Genomic DNA, 21,180 nt, shown 5'->3' with positions numbered 1-21,180 from the left:
GTGCTGGAGCCTATCCCAACTGTCTTGGGGCGAGAGGCAGGGTACACCCTGGACTGGTCTGACTGGTCCGACTGAAGACGGTACTGTGTTGGGGAAAAAAGTGGGCAAAATTTTGTAATACGCATTAATACCACTAACAAAAGTGGAGTCGCCATGATTATTTAGTCCAAGCAGTCAGATGGACAAGTTTGGCCTTACTGGTGGTTTGTACTTTGGCCAATCAAATCCCTGCAGATGTCCTGTGGGGACGACAGCGCGACTTTGTGAACAGTCTTAAAAGCTACGGCAGGTCCCCCATCCTCCTTCCCGCCTTCTCCGACAGCATCAACACACAACTGGCGTGAGAGTGGGTGGTAGACTCTAAATGACTTTGGCAGCCCGAACCGTCCCATCTTCTTCAACCTGGACTACCTTTGCAACCTGCACCAGTTCTGGACGAACAACGGCTTGAAAATGCACAGCCGTGATGATGGCCAGCTTGCCGCTGGAGTTGTGCGCCCATGTGGACCTGTATGGCTTCTGGCCGTTGGGCCATCACATATATAAACTCAACGCTCTCACCAATCACTGTTATGAAGACGTGAAGGCCAAACCCAAAGCTCAAAACATGCCGATGGAGTTTGACATCCTCATCTGAGAAATTGTCAAAGCAACAAAAAGCAGTCCCGATAAGTTTTACTTAGTTGAAACACCAACAATTTGGGACCTTTCAGTTCCTGGTAATGATAGTCGCTCTTCCTTTATGCCTTCTACCTGGCAGCTTTAAACGCACCATCTATCTACCAATATATTCAAGATCTCTCCTCTGGACATGTCCCAACCATCTCAGTCTGGCCTCTCTGACTTTACCTCCAAGGTCTCTAATATGTAATGTCCCTATGATCCTATCCATCCTGGTCACTCCCAATGAGAACCTAAACATCCTCATCTCTGACATGTCTCAACCATCTCAGTCAGGCCTCTCTGACTTTATCTCCAAGACCTCTAACATGTAATGTGCCTCTGATGTACTTGTTGTTCCTGATCCTATCCATCCTGGTCACTCCCAATGACAACCTCAGCATCCTCATCTCCGCTACCTCCAGTTCTGCTTCCTGTCTTTTCCTCAAGTGCCACTGTCTCTAGACCAAACAACATGGCTGGTCTCACCACAGTTTTGTATACCTTTTTTTTTTCATTTCAACTGAAACTCGTACCTTATTTTGTCCCACAAAAGCATCAGTTAACAAAATACCACAAAGTACACACATTAGTTATGCTGCAACCACAAAAATATATGAAAGTAAATATCAGCGTTCTAGAACCAGTAAACATATATTCCCATTTTATGTAGAAAATGAAAAAAAAACAGAGTGAGGTGTCTGCATTGTTGCCAGCTATTCTGTAAATGACTTTTAAATTCGCAGTATTGAACAGCAACACTGATAACGCGGATGAGAGTTGCTACAGTCCCAGCTGCTGTAGGTCTAGTCATCGGGCCTGCCACTGGAACAGCTGATAGCTTGTGATGACACAGGAGTGCCAACTGCTGGAGGGTTGGACTCCTGTGTGCAATGTGACTTGAGTGGCCATGAGGCTGGGATGGCGTATCGGGCAAACCGATCACTCCCTGTATCAGAACACTGTTTGAAACATGGAGTCCATAGCTTTCTGTTTTGGCGTTTGTGACTCTAAAATAGCGTCTGCTGGTTCATGTTGATTAAATGAACTAATCCAGATGGTGCCAAAGAGCTGTTATTTATACCCTCCTGCAGTTTTGAGAGAATGTGATGCATGCTTAAACCACGCTGTCATCTGCTTGCAAGGAAATCACTGGCAGATTTTTCACCCTCTTAACAACTGCTCCACTCCCACACCATAACAGCTGTAGTTATATTCAGATTGTGACTTCAGCCCCCGCTTTCTCCAAATATGTATACCTACGCTTTTTTTTCCCGTTTTTTACAGTGATAAAAACATTTTATAACCCCTTTTGTCAACCGCAACGCAGTCAAAAGAACTCTTAAAAAGGATCTAGACAAGCATTACTGCAGGCTGTTCTGGGTTTTATTTTTATTTTTTTGTGACGCTTTTGTGTGGAGGAGGTGCAATTATATATGCCTCTGTGGAATGATGGGAGGCTCTCTGATCCACCCTGCGATTCAGTCTGGTGCAGACAAGTGTGGACATGCACTCCCCTCAAAAGGGACACTTGCAGGAGAAACACAGAGGGGGCCACATGCATGTCTAATGTGCTGGTCTTTCCTATGTCCTTTTGTGTACACTTACAGTGGTGTGGGTTTTATTTATTATTAGAGGAGAAACATTAAAAAAACATCCACAACAACATCCAAATAATTGTAGGCCTCACTTGCAGGTCTTAATTTTGCCATAAAACAGCTTAACCCGCCCCCACCCCTCCCCAAGACCTATGGGAAAATACTCTGGTCGGACTAGACAAAAGTTGAACTTTGTGTGCCCCATTATATTCCACCAACAGTAAAATATGGTGGTGGTAGTGTGATGGTCTGGGACTGTTTTGCTGCTTCAGGACTTGGAGGATGAGGATATGAGGATATGAGGATATGATCCTACCAAAAAAAATCCTGAAGGAGAATGTTCAGCCATCCTCAAACTGAAACCAACCATCTCCGTCTGAGGTTTTTTTTTTATTATTAGAGGAGAATCATAAAAAAACTCCCACAACAACATCCAAATAATTGCAGGCCTCACTTGCAGGTCTTAATTTTGCCATAAAACAGCTCCCCCCCCCCAAGACCTATGAGAAAATACTCTGGTCGGACTAGACAAAAGTTGAACTTTGTGCTCCCCATTATATTCCACCAACAGTAAAATATGGTGGTGGTAGTGTGATGGTCTGGGGCTGTTTTGCTGCTTCAGGACTTGGAGGATATGATCCTACCAAAAAAAAATCCTGAAGGAGAATGTTCGTCCATCCTCAAACTGAAACCAACCATCTCAGTCTGGCCTCTCTGACTTTATCTCCAAGGCATCTATAACATGTAATGCCCCCCCTGATGTACTTGTTCCTGATCCTATCCATCCTGGTCACTCCCAATGAGAACATCAGCATCCTCATCTCTGCTACCAACTGAAACCAGTAGTGTAGTGTAGTAGCGGCCTAGTCATTAACATATATGTTGTTGTTGTGTCTGAATATTAAGTCTCTTTAACTCTTCTGTTTTTTTATTCATATTTTTAACACAACACATGACCAACATCAGCTGTTATAAAATAGCACAGGTTTTACAGTGTGGCCATTGTTGTTGAATGCTTCCTAACTTGATTTTTTTTTAGGAGTTAGGGATGTCATGTGGATCTAACTGTGTTGCTGATGACTAAGAAAGGCAAACTGACACTTCCTGTCTTTTGCTAGTCTAATATTTACATTCTTAACATGCGTCATTTAGGATGCATACGAGTGCATAACCCGTATCAATAATTGATATGGATTTTAAATCAAAATAGCCAAAGAGTGGTCATTTGTGATGGTCCATCTATTTATAAAACCTAGACTTTTTCATATACATAAAAAATGAGTCAAGAATAATAGAAATCTTGCCTGCCAATTGTTTTCTTACCAGCACAGACGTCATCCTCCAGTAGTAAGATGTTCATATTAATATTTAATAGGCTTGGCACGGCACGACAGATAATTCCTTGTCACTTTTATTCATATAAAATGACCTTTTATGCTCACATTAATGCATGCATTTTAATGAGGGAGACAGCCTGCATCTCGCTACCTTTTACTCCGCTTGTCAAGGCGTGAATTTGGGACATATTATGTTGTAATTACAGACCACACAACAAGTCTCTTCTAAACAGAAGGTCTGCTTTCAGCTGCTGGAAATCATCTGATGGATCAAACCATTCGTAGACTTTCGCAAAGAAAGCAAGTACGTCCTTCAGTGGAAGACTCGGGCGAAATTAAAAAGATAGGTGATTAAGATTTAGGGTTTGGGATTTCGGACATTTTGTAGACTGTAATAATGTACATATTAATTTAGTTTGTTGTCGGCGTACATGGTAAAGTCCGGTTTTCCGGCATGCGGTTTTCTCAACTAGCAAAGACGTCAAGTTGCTCACTGGGTAAACAGGACAACAACCGGAAATTACGTCTCGCCTCCACAAGAAAATATATCTTTAGGTACGATTAATACAACTCTATCATGTATTTTTAAGTTTTTACAACTGAGCATCATAGTAACTAATTATATAGTTGGACTATAGTGAAAATACACAGCAAGTGTCACATTTTTTAAACGAATCTACAACCGGAAGTTGCTATGTTATGAATGTGTCTTGACGACGTATTTTGCGGTACGAACCATTGAAAGGTTTATTCTCGCTGTGTTTTCCACAGAAGACACATTCGCCCTCGTAGTGTCATTGGTTAAAATCAGCAAAACACTCATAATTTAACATTTCATTGTCGTTTTCCGGGTGGCATTGAACTAATTTGACTGTTTTTGTGTCGCTTTCCTTCTATTCCGGTTGGAATTTTTTTTTTTTTTAGCAAGGGCGTGTTTGGCTGATCTGCACCGGGGAGTTTCAGCTCCTGTACTTGGGACACTTTTGAGGAATGACAGCAACCGGAAAATCCCTGCAATCCGCCTGAATGGAAACAATGGATTATAAGGAGCTTGGACATCATTTTGAGGAGAAACTAACACTGACAGACAAATGTGAGTATGGCTGCATTAATATAGGTCAAACTGGAGAAGTGTAAAAAAAAATGATTCTAGAATATTCTCTTACATATGTAATGTCTGTTCATGTCGTATCAGTGTAGTGTCAAAAGCTCTCAAAGCCCATTTTGGATTCTTCCCTTAGTGGAAATGCTGCACTGAGCTGCACTGGTCTTCATTAGTAATGCAGACACAGCACATCTCTGCAAAAAAACATTTCTCTACTCAAATGCAGTGTTTGCAAAGATGCTTCCATTAAAAAAAAAAACCTTTCTCTACCCTTTACTATTGATGCCATTGGGTAGATTAAGACAAGCATCCACCCTTCATCTCTCCTTGACCTGTCTGTCTTCATGGAAGGTGTCCCTATCAGCCCTGCCCCCCCCCTCCTTCCTATGTAGACATGTAGCATCTTCATGCTTGTAACCATGGTGCGTATTTGGTGCATGCACGTGTGGGTGTCTATGCGTGGATCTCGGAGGAACACTATAGGGAGAGGCCTTACAAGTGGGTGTTATTAAGGCTTCTGTATTTTTAAGCCTTTTGGTTCATTATTGATGAGTGTAGTTGAATATAGAATACACCCATTCATGCAGGTTCTATCATGTGGACAGGGGGTGTGTGCTGGAGCCTACTCTACTCCAAGGGACACCGCCGGAGCCTAAACATATGAAATATCTGCTTTTTGTGGACAGAAAAAAATATGAGTATTATTGCATATCAAAAATATGCATTTATAACGGGGGTATATTAAGTCCCAAATGGGCCCCAAGGGTCCTAGTAGGTTAGCTTTTTCAAACTCCAAACAATAGAATCGTAGGAGAAACGGGGAAAACATCACATGGCTGTGAGTTTCATCCCCCTAAAATTTAAATTAACCAATGTTTGTGAAAAAATTTCACACGAAAGTCCAATTTTGACACGGTTATGTGAGCCTTAAGGGCCCGCAAAGCATGCTGGGTAGTCCAGGTGCAACAACAACAACAACCTGAACTATGAGCAATAACACACAGGCTCAAAGTATCAAAAGTATCTTAACTCCTTGTTTACTTTTGCGACAGCTTCCTCAACACCTAGCAAAAATGTGACAAAAACACATTTGGGCAAAAAAAAAAAAAAGAGTACCACAAGGTACCCAGCATGCCTTGCGGCAGATAATATATGGGTATTTCTTTGGGATGTTAGTATGTTAACTCCTTGTTTACTTTTGCGACAGCTTCCTCAACACCTAGCAAAATGTGACAAAAACATGGCAACATTTGGGAAAAAAAAAGAGTACCACAAGCTACCCAGCATGCCTTGCGGCAGATAATATATGGTTATTTCTTTGGCATGTTAGTATGTTAACTCCTTGTTTACTTTTGCGACAGCTTCCTCAACACCTAGCAAAATGTGACAAAAACACGGCAACATTTGGGCAAAAAAAAAAGAGTACCACAAGCTTCCCAGCATGCCTTGCGGCAGATAATATATGGGTATTTCTGTGGAATGTTAGTATGTTAGTAGGTAGGTTACTTTGAGCGTCCTGTGTATTGATGTGTTTGGATTGCATCTGACTATTTTGCCGACTTAAACCCTGATTTAGACGGCTGTAATAATGTTAAAAAGCATAATTAGAAGGTGATTATTAGTTTTTGAATCATCAAAGTATGACAATATTTGGTTTTCTGAGGGTTTACTGCACTTGATGGACCAGATTCAGATTAATCTAATGATGTTGCAGCCTTACTTGTTAGCAAGACGACAGTACTACCCAGCTTCTCATTACAAGCCTCATTTTAGGTTCTATTTTGTGTTGCTATCGAACAAGAGCGTGTCAGTCGCCGGTCCTTCTACCGAGAGCTCCGGCATGTGACGTTATCAGGAATGTGACGCACCGAAAAAGGCAGGGGCGCTGGATAAACAGAAACATTCTTTGTCTGTGGTGTCTCCTCTTCTCGGCGAGTCTCAGGCTTGTAAAAATAGCTAAAGGGAAGACAAAAGAAGAAGATCCCGAGGCGGAGGTTTGTTTGCTTTTTGCAGACTAGTGTCCATGCGGAGCTCTGAAAGGCAATCATAATCCCAAAATACTCGGAAGAGGAGACCTGAAATGCAAGCATCGCCACGATAGCCAGGGCAGGGGGCTTGTTCCTATCGTGATTATAGGTAGACTCGGGGATATTTCTCTTCTCTTTGTTCTTCCCTGCTGTGTTGCCTTGCAGTCAGAATCTCAAGTTCTCATTCAAATTCTCCACTGTGAAAGTCATCATGAGACTTCCACTCACTCCCTTTTTGTCCGGGCCTGCTTCAGAGCTATGATGACGTAATGTTGTTGGCTCACTGAACACCAGCTGACGTGAGCCCCCTTTAGAAGATTGAAGTTCAGACAGTATGAGGTGTCGCTTTACTTAGAGGAGTACAAAGTATAGTACTTTAATAGTGAAATAACGAGGTTTCCAGGTACCTTGAATCAAATAAAATCAAATCAACTTTATTTGTACAGCACTTTTCCTGCAAAGACATGCAACACAAAGTGCTTTACAGAATTAAAACAATTATCACAATTAAAAGGAAAAAAAAATCATAAATCGATGCACACTAACAGTGTACTAATGATCCATATATTTGTAATAATTTTCTGGAGTGGTGTTCATTATTAAGGCTGACATAAATTCATCCGTTTTGGTAGAAAACAAATATTGCAGTGAAGGCGACTACATTTTTTTACATGAACTATTAACAATTTTCACATTTGCAACTGAACTGCAGCTTCTTTTTAACAATTTCCTCAAGCTTGAAGCAATGTTTAGGGCAGGGGTGTGCATACTTTTTCCACCGAGGGACGCATAAACTAGCATATTTTTGTGGGTGAATTTGTCTTTATTGGTAAAGAGTAGTTATTGTTATTATATAATATCATATAGTGCAGCAATAAAGTTCAATAGAACTCACAGCTCTGTTAGCGTAGGAGGGAAAAATGGAATAGGTCGGCTTGGGATCATTCTGAGGAGCTGGAAACTGCTGTGTTTGGAGGGAAGACGAAGAAAAGAAAGGAGTGCACGGCGCTTCCCGGTGCATGCTCCACGTCAGCGCAGCCCAGCGCAGATGCTATAAATCACAGCCATGACGCCTGTGCAGGAAAACGAGAGGCCTCTCCATTCTACTTCCTGGGGGGCTTATGCGCAGATTACTCATGTTGCCCCTCCTCAAAAAATGTATGAATCGGCATTGATGTTATTAATCCTGTTTTGGAGGATTATTGCCTGTGTGAGGCAGAGTTTAGTCCCAAATAGACCTGTCACATCACATTTGGCTCGATTAGCCATTGTGGCAACAAATGCGTTTAATTTGTGCTAAAACTAGTAATAGCTTTAGCCATATACAGTAGAGACTCAGCTGTGTGGCAAACACACTGCATGTTTGTGTTGATGTGCCGCTCTGACCTCAGGGGGAATCACTAACAGATGCAGCACCACTCTACTGCTTTGGCCTTGACACACACACACACACACACACACAAACACACAAAGTCTATGTTATTGTCCGCTTTACAATCACTCACACGCCACCCAGCAGCCATCATTTTTCAGGGCCTGCAGATTCTAATATTGGAATGTAAAGGGGCGGAGACAACAAAATGACATATGTACACACTTGCGTCCAAAATGTGTTGCTTCTGCACCTCCCTGGTGGTTATTTTGAGCAGTTAGAACCAGTCCGAGTGCAGCTTTCTCATACTGCAGCAGTACAATTGATTACCTTTTGAAGCGCTGGATAGTGATGCTGCCCTCCATCTTGTATCGGCTAGGGCTGTCTTCATCGTCGAACCTGATTTGTCAGATTTTGTCTATTGTTGGGTTTTTTTAAAAGAGCTCATGGTGATCCTTACAAAGTGGTCTCAATTCCACCTGTAAGACAACAAAAATACATAAGTAGGCCTGTAACGAAAATTAGTAAATCAATTAATGGTCGATAATTATGCTGTCTCACACAGGCTGGATGACAAGAGGCTTCACTCTGCATTTAGTCTCTGTTGTTTAGTAGGTTACTAGTGAGTGAATATAGAGTGCTAGCAGCCAGCTAGCAGTAAATTAGCTTTGTGAGAAAACATATACTGGTTGGTTGGTTGGTTGGTTTCTAAGGTGAACACAACAGCCCCCTGTGTGGGAATATTATATATATTTAATAGAATAAAAAAGGTCAAAAGTAGCTACAAGAAAGAAGGGTAATACAACCGATTTGCATGCACGCCACAAACACAACCATCCTTGGGGTCGCGGGGGATGCTGGAGCCTATCCCAGCTGTCTTCGGGCGAGAGGCGGGGTACACCCTGGACTGGTCGCCAGCCAATCCCAGGGCACATATAGACAAACAACCATTCACACTCACATTCATACCTATGGACAATTTGGAGTCGCCAATTAACCTAGCATGTTTTTGGAATGTGGGAGGAAACCGGAGTACCCGGAGAAAACCCACGCATGCACGGGGAGAACATACAAACTCCACACAGAGATGGCCGAGGGGTGGAATTGAACCCTGGTCTCCTAGCTGTGAGGGCTGTGCGCTAACCACTAGACCGCCGTGCCCAATTTTATGCTATATAATTAATGGAAAAAATGTCTCAATAAATGTTGTCTATTGTATCGATTATCACTGATAATTTTGTAGCACAATTATTGACAAGACAAAATTTATTATCGTGACAGGCCTGCAAATAAGCACGGTAGGTATAGTGCTTAGTCGAATGAGAGTCGTCGAATCCAATAGTCCACTATTCTAAGTCCCACAATTGGTTCTACCTTTTAGGTCTGCGACCTAAGTTTAAAGGGGCCCCCATCCTGTTCATTTCATGGGGCTTTTAAAATGATATTGAGTGCCGATTTGGCACGAATAAAACACTCCATAGATCTCAACTTGTATACCGGGGTCAGTCTCCTCTTGGCTCGATTTCCCCTATCAATTCAATTTGCACCGCTCAGAGCTGCAATGAGACACCCCCCCTCCTCCTCAAAGGGGGAAGGAATTGGATATTGAATATAAGCGGATGAACATTGGGGAATCCGGTGGTCTTTAACTACATTTCCACTGTGTTTATAGAACAAGAATACAATATTTGACAACATATCATTTAAGACTTAATGTTTTCCCGGAATGATTTAGGTGGAAGGCCAGGCTGCCCGCATTGATTGAAAGACGACCTTAACCAGGATTAGTCCATCACCTCACCTCAGACGGGGGGGGGGGGGCACTTTGTCAGGCCAGCATGACTCAGCCACGCGGAGCTATGCCCTACTTTATGAGTCCAAAACAAGAATGTTAGGAGAGAGCGGGTCAGCTGTGGTTACCATGTTGACGCTTGTGTTGACTGGTGATAGAAAGTCATATCACCGAGTCTTTTTTTTTTTTGTCCTGTCCAGCCATTAGGACGGATAGTATTATTGATCTAATGTCCTTACATGGGGCGGCATGGCGGTCTAGTGGTTAGCGTGCAGACCTCACAGCTAGGAGACCAGGGTTCAATTCTACCCTCGGCCATCTCTGTGTGGAGTTTGCATGTTCTCCTCGTGCATGCGTGGGTTTTCTCCGGGTACTCCGGTTTCCTCCCACATTCCAAAAACATGCTAGGTTAATTGGTGACTCCAAATTATCCATAGGTATGAAAGTGAGTGTGAATGGTTGTTTGTCTATATGTGCCCTGTGATTGGCTGGCGACCAGTCCAGGATTTGTTATGTGTAAGTGTAAGCTACACCTTCCCTGTTATATGGAGTGTCATTTGGCTTTGTAATGCAAATTTGGAGTGGGAGCAGGAGGGGATAGAAAAGAAGAGACAAAAGCAACAGCAAAAACTGCATGTTGACAGACTCACATGTCCATAAACCAGGTCTAGACAGTTATCATTACCAGTTACCATTGTTTGATTTCTCTTTTGTAGACATTATTGCTTGAGTTTTTTTTTTTTTTAGAGATTCCATGCTCTGACTTAAAGATAGAGGAACATTTGTATTTGTTTACGTCATGTCCTTGCTCACCATAGCTTCGTTTTATATATATATATATATATATATGATGAGGTCATGGCTGAGGAAATGAAACTCCCTGACTTTAGGCCAGGTCCAGAACTATGTTGTCCGCTTTAAAACCACCTTGGACCATCTTTGACCCTTTTTTTAAGTATCAACCCAAAGTTGGTGAAAAGCGAACCTGGAAAATGTGAATAAGGGATGATTCATCCATGATTCATGCTACATCCTGCGTTCTGGCTTTGTGACTGGGTAACCCACTTCTTTGTTTAAAAAGCATCTGGAGATCCCTCCTCTCAAAGGAGCCACTTCCTGCCTTCTTCTTCCTCTCACAGAGGCTGCTTTGACTCTCACAAGCGCTGTCGTGTGGAAGCCTTGTGATCACCAGACATTTCACCTCCTCTAAACTTTCTTATCTTATCTTTTTTTTGTTTGTTTGCTCTTTCAGATTGTGTTCTCTGAGATGGTTTTAGGTGAATGGAAAATATTTGTAGTCATATTTTGTCATTGTACTTTAAAAAAAAAAGTAATGTTAAAATCTTGTTTTGTTTTCGTAGACCTAACTTCCTGTATCAAATACTTCAATATAGTTGTAAAGTTGTGGAATTGCCATTGGTGACAGTATATTTCTCACAGGCAATTAGTACTGTCTGTCAAATGTTTGGAGCATTTCTGGAAATGCTGTCTTTCCAGCTGTGTTAAAGAGCAGTATTTCTTTTGCATAGTTTTTTTTTTTTTTTTGAAAAATACAATTCCTTTGGGGCTGCACGGCGGTCGTGTGGTTAGTGCGTAGACCTCACAGCTAGGAGACCCGAGTTCAATTCCACCCTCGGAGTTTGCATGTTCTCCCCGTGCATGCGTGGGTTTTCTCCGGGTACTCCGGTTTCCTCCCACATTCCAAAAACATGCTAGGTTAATTGGCGACTCCAAATTGTCCATAGGTATGAATGTGAGTGTGAATGGTTGTTTGTCTATATGTGCCCTGTGATTGGCTGGCGACCAGTCCAGGGTGTACCCCGCCTCTCGCCTGAAGACAGCTGGGATAGGCTTCAGCACCCCCCGCCACCCTCATGAGGAAAAGCGGTAGAAAATGAATGAATGAATGAATCCATATTTACATTTCTTTTGCAATGTAGGGAGCGACACCGTCTCTGAGCGCGCACAGATTAATCGATTTATTGCGATTTATAAGCGGTAGAAAATGAATGAATGAATGAATGAATGAATATCTGTTGTTCTGTTGATTAATTTTCCTTTTGTGTGTACATGTTTGTACAAAAACAGCTGCTGACACCCATGTGATTGGCCTGTCGTACTCCTATTGTTATTACAGAGAAGCAGTGTTTCTTGATTTATGCCAGTGGTTAGTATCTGTTGTCGTACCCTAGCTTATATTGCAAACACAGCTGTTGGTCTGGTGAACTCTCATGACGATCAGCAGGGTTCAAAGGTTGGCGCGGCGTCCATGTGGCCTCCAAATTAGTGTTTACAACAATTTGTTTGTTTGTTGTCCATCATGCATGATTGATGTCGAACTCACTGAACTTCTTCTGGCTTCTATTGTTGTTTGTCACGGGTGGCAGCTTGGGAGAAATGCACCAAATTGATATAAAAGATAATATTCAGGGAATGTCACACACACACACACACTGCTCCCTCCGACACTGGAACTTGACATGTCCCTGATTGTTGTTGCGCACAACAACTCAGGAATGTGCTTCCTCTCCTTCTCCCCCCAGGGCGTGGACACTTGGTTGCTTGTGAGCATTTCCGTGTTTTTAATCCACGCAGGAAGTGGAGAGCGGCACTCAAACACATCCTGTTGGATTCATTGTATAGTTCACCTTATATCCCAATTAGTTTTGGCTTTTTTTATGACCTATGTATACATTAGTGTAATGATAATTAATAATAACCTCTGGTCATTAGGAGGCTGTGTGTTGTGTAAACATATGCAAGACAAACAGTCATCCCTCTTTTATTGTGGACATTATTATTTAATATTTATTATTATACGGGAGCCAGGCAACGACATTTCGTTGGCAATTTCACTGCTGTGTTGTTGTGCAATGACAATAAATCTATCTATCTAGCTATCTAGCTATCTAAAAAAATGAAATTCTGCAAAGTAGAATTCAATATCAATATTAGTAAATTGAATGTTTTTGTAGTTAGAGCATAGAAAACCTGTTTGAATGGCTAAATACAATCTGTACCATTATGAGAGCCCTGTAGACATGAAATAACATCCCTATATTCATCTTTACACTCTTACTATTCTTTGTTTACACCACATTGCTCAACTGTAAGAGATAACTATGGTTTTAAACCAGCTAACTGTTTATCCTCCAATTTATTTAGTATATTCTAAAGGTAAGAAAGGGTTTTAAACGGAGTGGGAAGAAGGACAAAGAAGCCCAAAACTTACCACTTCCACACTGAATGGGAGGAGAACTTATTTTCACTCTATCATGTTGGCATGCCATGGCTGACCTCGTGCAGTCATGCCTCAATAATGAAATATTACCAACGCCTAGTCATCAGAATACTGCATAAAACCTTGCCTTTCACGAAAACAGCGAGCATTTACCGCAACGTAACAAGGGACGACTGTCGAGTGTTGGTTGTATACATGTGTGGAAGTTGAGTTGCGGATGCCAGAGATTCCTGAGGTGGTCTGACCCAGATTTAAGAACATGCGCCACTCATCACAAACACACGTTCATGCCCAAAACTCCCAACGACATGGAAGTTAAGCATTCTTAACCATTGAGGCTACTTAAGAAAAGATGTACTTTTTACCCTTCGGTTCCAATCAATCAAGAATATATTAATAAATCATGCTGTATCGTGGTCAAAAAATATTCTGAGTGAAGCACATTTTATGTACTTTTTGTCTAAATTACTTTGTTTCTGAATAGAGCATTAAAATTGCGAAATGAACGAAAATACAAATATAAAGCATTCAGAAGACACATTCAAAGATGCTACACTGGTTACTAGGTATCAGTAATGTTACATTAACATTCAGTGAGACACACAAGCACCAGACTTGATCGCCAGAGCAACAGGCTTTTATTGCAGGTTGGAATTATTAATAACAGACCTAATCCCTAATAACAACACTGTCTACTGTTGCAGCCATAACCCACGCCAAGCTAAAACCGCACAAGTATTCCTAAGTCTTAAGTGACTTCTGTTATTATGTATACAATTTTGGGTAATACGACTATAATGGTGACTATAGGGGTGTTATTTCATGTCTAGAGGGCTCTAATCGTGTTAAAACTGGACACAAATGTGATAAAGAAAGTGAAAAACCAGATGAAATTTGCAACTCCTCATAATTTGAACACCAAACCATCTATCCCGTATAGCATTTTAAAAACAAACACTGGGAAAAGGATGTGTTTCAGTGTCCGGAATCTTCCTGCAACATGAGCCGCTTGGACCGGCTCTGATTCCGGTCATCTGTGGCTTCATATTAACCGGACTGCTTATTATATGTTTGTATTTGTTTCAAAGTTGTGAAATATGTGCAGGAAATATCATGCCATGTGTGGTTTCGTCTGCCTGTGGTCGACTCCCAAGGTGCCTCGGCAGACGCCCGCCCCTTTTATGGCCCACATTCTCAGTATGGTGCCTGTTGCTATTTATAAAGCCAGAGTCTGTCACAGTGGCACAGAAACCTGAGATAGCTGTGGGGGGGGGTGACGGACGGACGGACGGGTGGGTTGAATTTGTGATTCTGTCCATCCATCCACTTGTCGGCCTGATGTGTGTGTGTGTGTTGCCTGTTTTGAGTTGAATTTCTAATCCAATGACTCTGGAATTTGGAAGCATAAGACTGGAGAGTCAAAGATGGTTCTTGTTCTTTCAAGGGAAGGATTTATAACGTGGTGATGTGATTACAGACAACAAAACCACACCCTGGTAACAACTGGGTTAATGCAACTCACGCTGTCATGTGATGAATGTTGTCTTGCACCACCGTCAGCCTTTGCTCTGTAACTTTATGTGCATCTTATCATGATGCCTTATCACTTGACCGGGAATCACCAATCTACGGGACACGGGTGTTGCAGTGCTAATATTGGTGCATTTACCTCAATTTCAAGAACTATTCTTGACAATTTTTACAATTTGACATAGTTTATGCCATACCTTTTCACAGAGGTTTGCATTCTCAGACCATCTAGAGACATTTTGGGGCGTTGTATTGAGTGTAATACCTGTTTTGGACTCCTATAGAGCAGTGCTACACAATAACCCGCACAGACTTCCTGTTTCCGACCCAAACGGTCTGTTTAATTTAGTCCACCCCCGGCAAAAATATGAATATTAGCATGCTAACAATGTTAATATGTCAATACAAAAAAGTAACATGCTAATTTTAGCATGTTAACACCTAGCATGGTAGCGCTCAGTCTCTCTATTAAATATCTACCTATAAAAATGTCTGAAAAAGCTATATAACATACAAGCAATATGAAAATGTTAATGTTAGTATGCTAACAATGTTAATATGCTAATACAAAAAACTAACATGCTAATGTTAGCATGTTAACACCTAGTATGGTAGCACTCAGTCTTTCTATTAAGTATCTACCTACAAAAATGTCTGAAAAAGCTACATAAAATGCAAGCAATATTAAAATGTTAATGTTAGCATGCTAACAATGTTAATATGTTAACACCTAGCATGGTAGCGCTCAGTCTTTCTATTAAGTATCTACATACAAAAATGGCTGAAAAGCTATAGAACACTCAAGCAATATGAAAATATGAATATTAGCATGCTAACAATGTTAATATGTCAATACAAAAAAAGTAACATGCTAATTTTAGCATGTTAACACCTAGCATGGTAGCGCTCAGTCTCTCTATTAAATATCTACCTATAAAAATGTCTGAAAAAGCTATATAACATACAAGTAATATGAAAATGTTAATGTTAGTATGCTAACAATGTTAATATGCTAATACAAAAGCTAACATGCTAATGTTAGCATGTTAACACCTAGCATGGTAGCACTCAGTCTTTCTATTAAGTATCTACCTACAAAAATGTCTGAAAAAGCTACATAAAATGCAAGCAATATTAAAATGTTAATGTTAGCATGCTAACAATGTTAATATGTTAACACCTAGCATGGTAGCGCTCAGTCTTTCCATTAAGTATCTACATACAAAAATGGCTGAAAAGCTATAGATCACTCAAGCAATATGAAAATATGAATGTTAGCATGCCAACAATGTTAATATGCAAATACAAAACTAACATGCTAATGTTAGCATGTTAACACCTAGCATAGTAGCACTCAGTATTTCTATTAAGTATCCACCGACAAAAATGGCTGAAAAAGCTATATAACATGCAAGCAATATTAAAATGTTAATGTTAGCATGCTAACAATGTTAATGTTAATAAATGTTTAAAAAAGGTACCATGCTACTTTATTAGCACGCTAGCAAACACTGTTATTGTGATCACATGGGCTCTATCCAGTCGCTGCTGGATAAACGTGCTTGTATCCGTGTGCTAATATCGGAGATATGAGATGCAGGTACATATAATCCGATATTCCTAGTATCAAAAAAAAAATATATATATATATACACCATACAGCATTATTTGATGCCAATTTTATAACCCATAGGGCATCCTGGGTATCTTCCTGTTTGGGAAGTGACTATGTGGGCTTCCCAGCATGCATTGCAGGTTTTTAATGAGCATAAAATAGTATTGTTTTGCATATATGTTAATGTGTAAGTGTTTTTACCAATTTAGAATGTGGAATTTCATCCAACGATTATCCTTTTTAAGCGATGTCTGTGTGTCTTTCTAACTTCTAAGGTCGGTTAAGTGTTTAAAACTCACAAAAGCAGCCCACGCGTGGTGAGCGAATAATCTCCTCAAGCAAGGAGAAGCGCTGCAATCCTCTTTTTGTCAAACCCTAATCCCCTTTTTTTTTTTTTAAAGGTAGTAACAGTTTTTATTCTTCACGTTGCCGCCTCGTCCTAAGAAATTGGATCCAACTTGACGTGCCGCTGTTCTTCCATTAGTGTTTAACTTGGCTGTACAGTGGGGGGTGCGTTGGAGTGAAGCCCGGTGTTAATCTGTAATTGATGTGCTTCGGTGAATGAGTGCTCGGTCTGGTCCGCGGAGAGCATCACTCTCCATCTGCCCATCGTTGGATCACTGGAGAGGAGAGTTAGCGTCCAGCTTCTCACTGTCCATCTCTGCTGTTTTTTTTTTTTTTTAACACGATTGGACTATTTTCCCTTTCTTTGTCCTCCAGCTCTCCTCCATGAACATATTTCTGTCCATATGTCTTTGTAAGACTTGGCTGATGGATTATTTCTTTATTTCCTGTCACCATGATTTTGTCACGGTGAGGATATCAGGCTGTTATGTAGCTTTTTGAGTTAATAGTAGGGGGTGTTTATCAATTAACTACTCCATTTAATTAATCTCCTTTTGGTGCATAGTCTACTATATCACAGCTGTGGCTGTAGGCAACCTCCCAGAGGGCTGCATTTTGAGTGTTTTCAACATCAGTTTTGTTGATGATACAGTATCTTGTGTGTTATTCTTGGTTTGCCTTGACACTTTCTCATGCACTCCAAATTATTATCATGAGTAAAATTGGTGTGTATATACAGTCATCTCTCGTTTATTTAGGTTAATTAGTTCCAGACCCGATCACAATATTCATTCATTCATTTTCTACCACTTTTCCTCACGAGGGTCGCGGGGGTGCTGGAGCCTATCCCAGCTGTCTTTGGGCGTGAGGCAGGGTACACCCTGGACTGGTCGCCAGCCAATCATAGGGCACATATAGACAAACAACCATTCACACTCACATTCATACCTATGGACAATTTGGAGTCGCCAATTAACCTGAGAGGAAATCCACGCATGCACGGGGAGAACATGCAAACTCCACACAGAGATGGCCGAGGGTGGAATTGAACCCTGGTACCCTAGCTGTGAGGTCTGTGCGCTAACCACACAACCGCCGTGCAGCCCTCTGATCACAATATGTTAATTTATATTAAGATATGGTTACAAACTTTTTTAAATGGTTTTACCAGTATTAGAGCCCTGTAGACATAAAATAACAACCCTATAGTCACTTTTACATCTGTATTGATCAAAATAAAAGACATAATAGTTGGAAATAAGCCATCTTAGACAGATATCTCATCATTATAGAGTTACTAACACCTAGAGATAGGGATACAATAGAACACTAATGGTGCCGTGAACATTCAACATTTAAATATGCATATTTTTTTTCCTAATGACATCAAAGTCCATGCAAATGTGTACTTCGTCGTTCTATTTATGACAGTGAATTCAGGCTATTAGTTTTTGCGTGCTGACAGGAATGCTTTTCCGCTGCAATTATCAGGGAAAGTGGAGGGAGCGCCGTCTTGCTGCAGATGGGCTGACGTGTGTGCAAAAGACGTGTGAAAGTGAGGTTAATGATTTCTAATGAGGCTGGAGTGTTTGTGATAATGACGCTCCTGAAGGCAGCGCCTCGGGTTTGATCAGGAAAGTGTGCGGGAAAAACAAGGTCGGTCGTTGGCTGTGCATACAAACACACAATGATGCTAACATGTTATATGTGATTTAAAATGGGAGCTAATTTGCATATCCTCTCCACAGCTCTACCCTTGCAAGGGGAGTGTCAGACCATCCACAATGGAGGCACAAAGTCTTTGAGCAGCGTGTTCCTGACGCCGGATGATTCGGCCATCACAGACCTCTCTCCCAAGAGTGAGTCCTGCACCAAAACAGAAACCCCCACTGAGACGGATGCCTCCTGCAAGACGGAACCCAGCCAGTCGGTGCCTGGTACCAGCAGCACCCCTCAACCCAAGAAAGGTGAGCTGTAGATCTTCTAAATCTGTTCCTGTCACTCAGTTTTAAAGCTAAACTGTTGCCTATCATCTCTAATCTTTATATGAGACATGAACACATAGTATGTGTGTTCTAAAGATATACAAACAGCTAAAAAGAGGCAGCTAAGAATGCATGTGCCGCCTATAAAGCCTTCTGAAAAAATCGCCAACCGCCAACAAACACTCCATTTACATAATGTGACCTACATTGTTACTGTAGAGGCTAACCCTCGAAGAACTAATTTTCTGGTGTAGTGACACCTCACCATACCAGCTAGCGACTAGCTTCACCACACACTCACTCACAAAGCCTCAGGCCACTACCAAAAGGTACTGTAACACCACATATTGCAGCTAAAGGTTAATTAATGGTTATGAATATAATTACTACATGGTCACTGCATGTATATAAAGGGGATCTATTATGCTAATTTTTCGGTCCTTCGTATTGTGTTGTGGACTCCTATAGGATAGCTAAGGTCCCAGGGTTCAATTCCACCCTCGGTCATCTCTGTGTGGAGTTTGCATGTTCTCCCCGTGCACGCGTGGGTTTTCTCCGGGTACTCCGGTTTCCTCCCACATTCCAAAAACATGCTAGGTTAATTCTCGACTCCAAATTGTCCATAGGTATGAATGTGAGTGTGAATGGTTGTTTGTCTATATGTGCCCTGGGATTGGCTGGCCACCAGTCCAGGGTGTACCCCGCCTCTCGCCCGAAGACAGCTGGGATAGGCTCCAGCACCCCCGCGACCCTCGTGAGGAAAAGCGGTAGAAAATGAATGAATGAATGAATAGTGATTGTGATCAGGTCTGGAACTAATTAACCTAAATAAACGAGAGATGACTGTATATTCACACCAATTTTACTAATGATAATAATTTGGAGTGCATGAGAAAGTGTCAAAGCAAACCAGGAATAACATACAACATACTGTATCATCAACAAAAAATTCTGGACTTACTAGAAAGCTTTCTGTGCTGGTTATCGTGTGTACCTTTCTAGTAAGTCCAGAATCTGCACCTATTCAGCTGTATTTCTTCGAAATTTGTGGTTCCCGTTTATTCTACCCACTTCCGGCCCTTTCAGACACACCCACTCCACTGTGGTTGGTCACACTAGGGAGTGCATAAAAGGACTTCCTGTTTGTGCCGCTAGCTGTGAACAATTTCGGAGTTGAGTTAGATTTAAAGTGTTGGTTCTTCCCATCATCTTTGACCTTCAGAGCGATCCAGCACACATGTAAAATTCAATACACGTGCAACCCTTACATCATTTTGTTCCCAACTGGCGGTTCCATTCATTAGCCTTTCATAGATGACTCTGGACAAACGCCAAACCCTCATTTGGGATGGAGAGACGTGGTGTAGCGTAGAGGGAGGGACTGGTGGTGCATTAAATGACTATTATTCTTTATACTGCGGGTTTGCACATGGGATGGACTGCAGCACGCATCCATGTAGCACAGCCAAGGTGGAAAGGGACGGATGAAAAGTGAGGTTGCCATGGTGATGGAGAGGAAGTGCTGCAGGACAGTATATGATTGGATGACACACATGGCCTACTGGTTACATACAGTGGAGGAAATTAATATTTACATTGTGATTCCCACATGCGCTACTTGTGTTGTTTTTGGTTGCACCGTGAGTGAGGAAGGGTTTTTTTTTTGTTTGATGACATCTAGTATTATACGAGCCGGGATTGACTGTATATTGTCGTTACTTGTGTTGTGATTTTCGTTGCATCACTCTCCAAAAAAACAACATTAATATGAATGCGTGTTAATCTACAGTATATTATGACTTATATGTGTTATTTTCTCAAATTATACCTTCTATTTTAGGTGATTCAAGTGTAAAGGTGAATATAGGGGTGTTATTTCATGTCTGGAGGGCTCTAATAATGTTAAAACAGGTTAACATGAACAAAAGATGTACATTTTTTGGGGGACACTGGATATTAATACATGGCTTTATTTGTGTTTCACAGATTCAGTGAGCTCAGAGCAGCGACAGAAGCTGGCCAAGCAGAGGAGAGAAGAAAGAGCCAGATATATTGGTAAGAAATCATATACATAAATGTATACATAAACGGCCCACGAGGTTGATACACATCTTGGATTACTTTATTCTAACCTCTTCGTGTACAGTATATCGGCCCTCTTCTGTCCACCCGCTGATGGTTATTGACATGTCTCGTTGTTATTGTTGTTGTTGTCTCCTTGCATGGCTTTCAGAACAGCAAACTCAGCTGCAAGGTAAGGTGCTTCACTAAAAAAAAACGTGAATCATATCATTTCAATTAACCAGGAATTACAATTCCATTGCTGCAGCAAATGATGGTCACCATTCATTGGTTCTGTGATTCTGTGTGCGAGCCCGTCATTCATTTCATTTCATGATCCTATATTCCCTCCTCATGCATGTGTCTCGTTCTGTTATTTACCCATTATGGCTTTGGCTTACATTCCAAAATAGACTGTTGAAAGGTCTTCGGGCACACTTCTTAATTAGTTATTTGATTCATAAGCCGGGTGCGGGGCTACACAACCTAATCTAGGGGTGTCCAAACTTTTT

At 41.3% G+C, this 21,180-nt stretch overlaps 1 protein-coding gene across 11 annotated transcripts in view; it reads left to right on the top strand.

The window, feature by feature from the left end:
• LOC131101303 (MAP7 domain-containing protein 1-like) overlaps positions 1-21,180 on the top strand; it is a 44,706-nt gene that overhangs the window by 7,921 nt on the left and 15,605 nt on the right. For 7 of the 11 annotated variants that reach the window (XM_058046216.1, XM_058046219.1, XM_058046211.1 and 4 more), the window contains 4 exons: positions 4,520-4,688; positions 18,371-18,589; positions 20,594-20,662; positions 20,841-20,861. In XM_058046216.1, the coding sequence (XP_057902199.1) occupies positions 4,622-4,688; positions 18,371-18,589; positions 20,594-20,662; positions 20,841-20,861 (376 nt within the window). In that variant the 5' untranslated portion in view covers positions 4,520-4,621. Of the gene's footprint in view, positions 1-3,843; positions 3,943-4,291; positions 4,689-18,370; positions 18,590-20,593; positions 20,663-20,840; positions 20,862-21,180 lie in introns of those variants that run through there. The other 4 variants (XM_058046218.1, XM_058046221.1, XM_058046213.1 and 1 more) reach the window with 3 other exon arrangements.

Source organism: Doryrhamphus excisus, chromosome 14 (assembly GCF_030265055.1).
Source record: "Doryrhamphus excisus isolate RoL2022-K1 chromosome 14, RoL_Dexc_1.0, whole genome shotgun sequence".
In the NCBI taxonomy this organism is placed as follows: domain Eukaryota; kingdom Metazoa; phylum Chordata; class Actinopteri; order Syngnathiformes; family Syngnathidae; genus Doryrhamphus; species Doryrhamphus excisus.
This window is presented reverse-complemented; position numbering and strand designations above follow the sequence as displayed.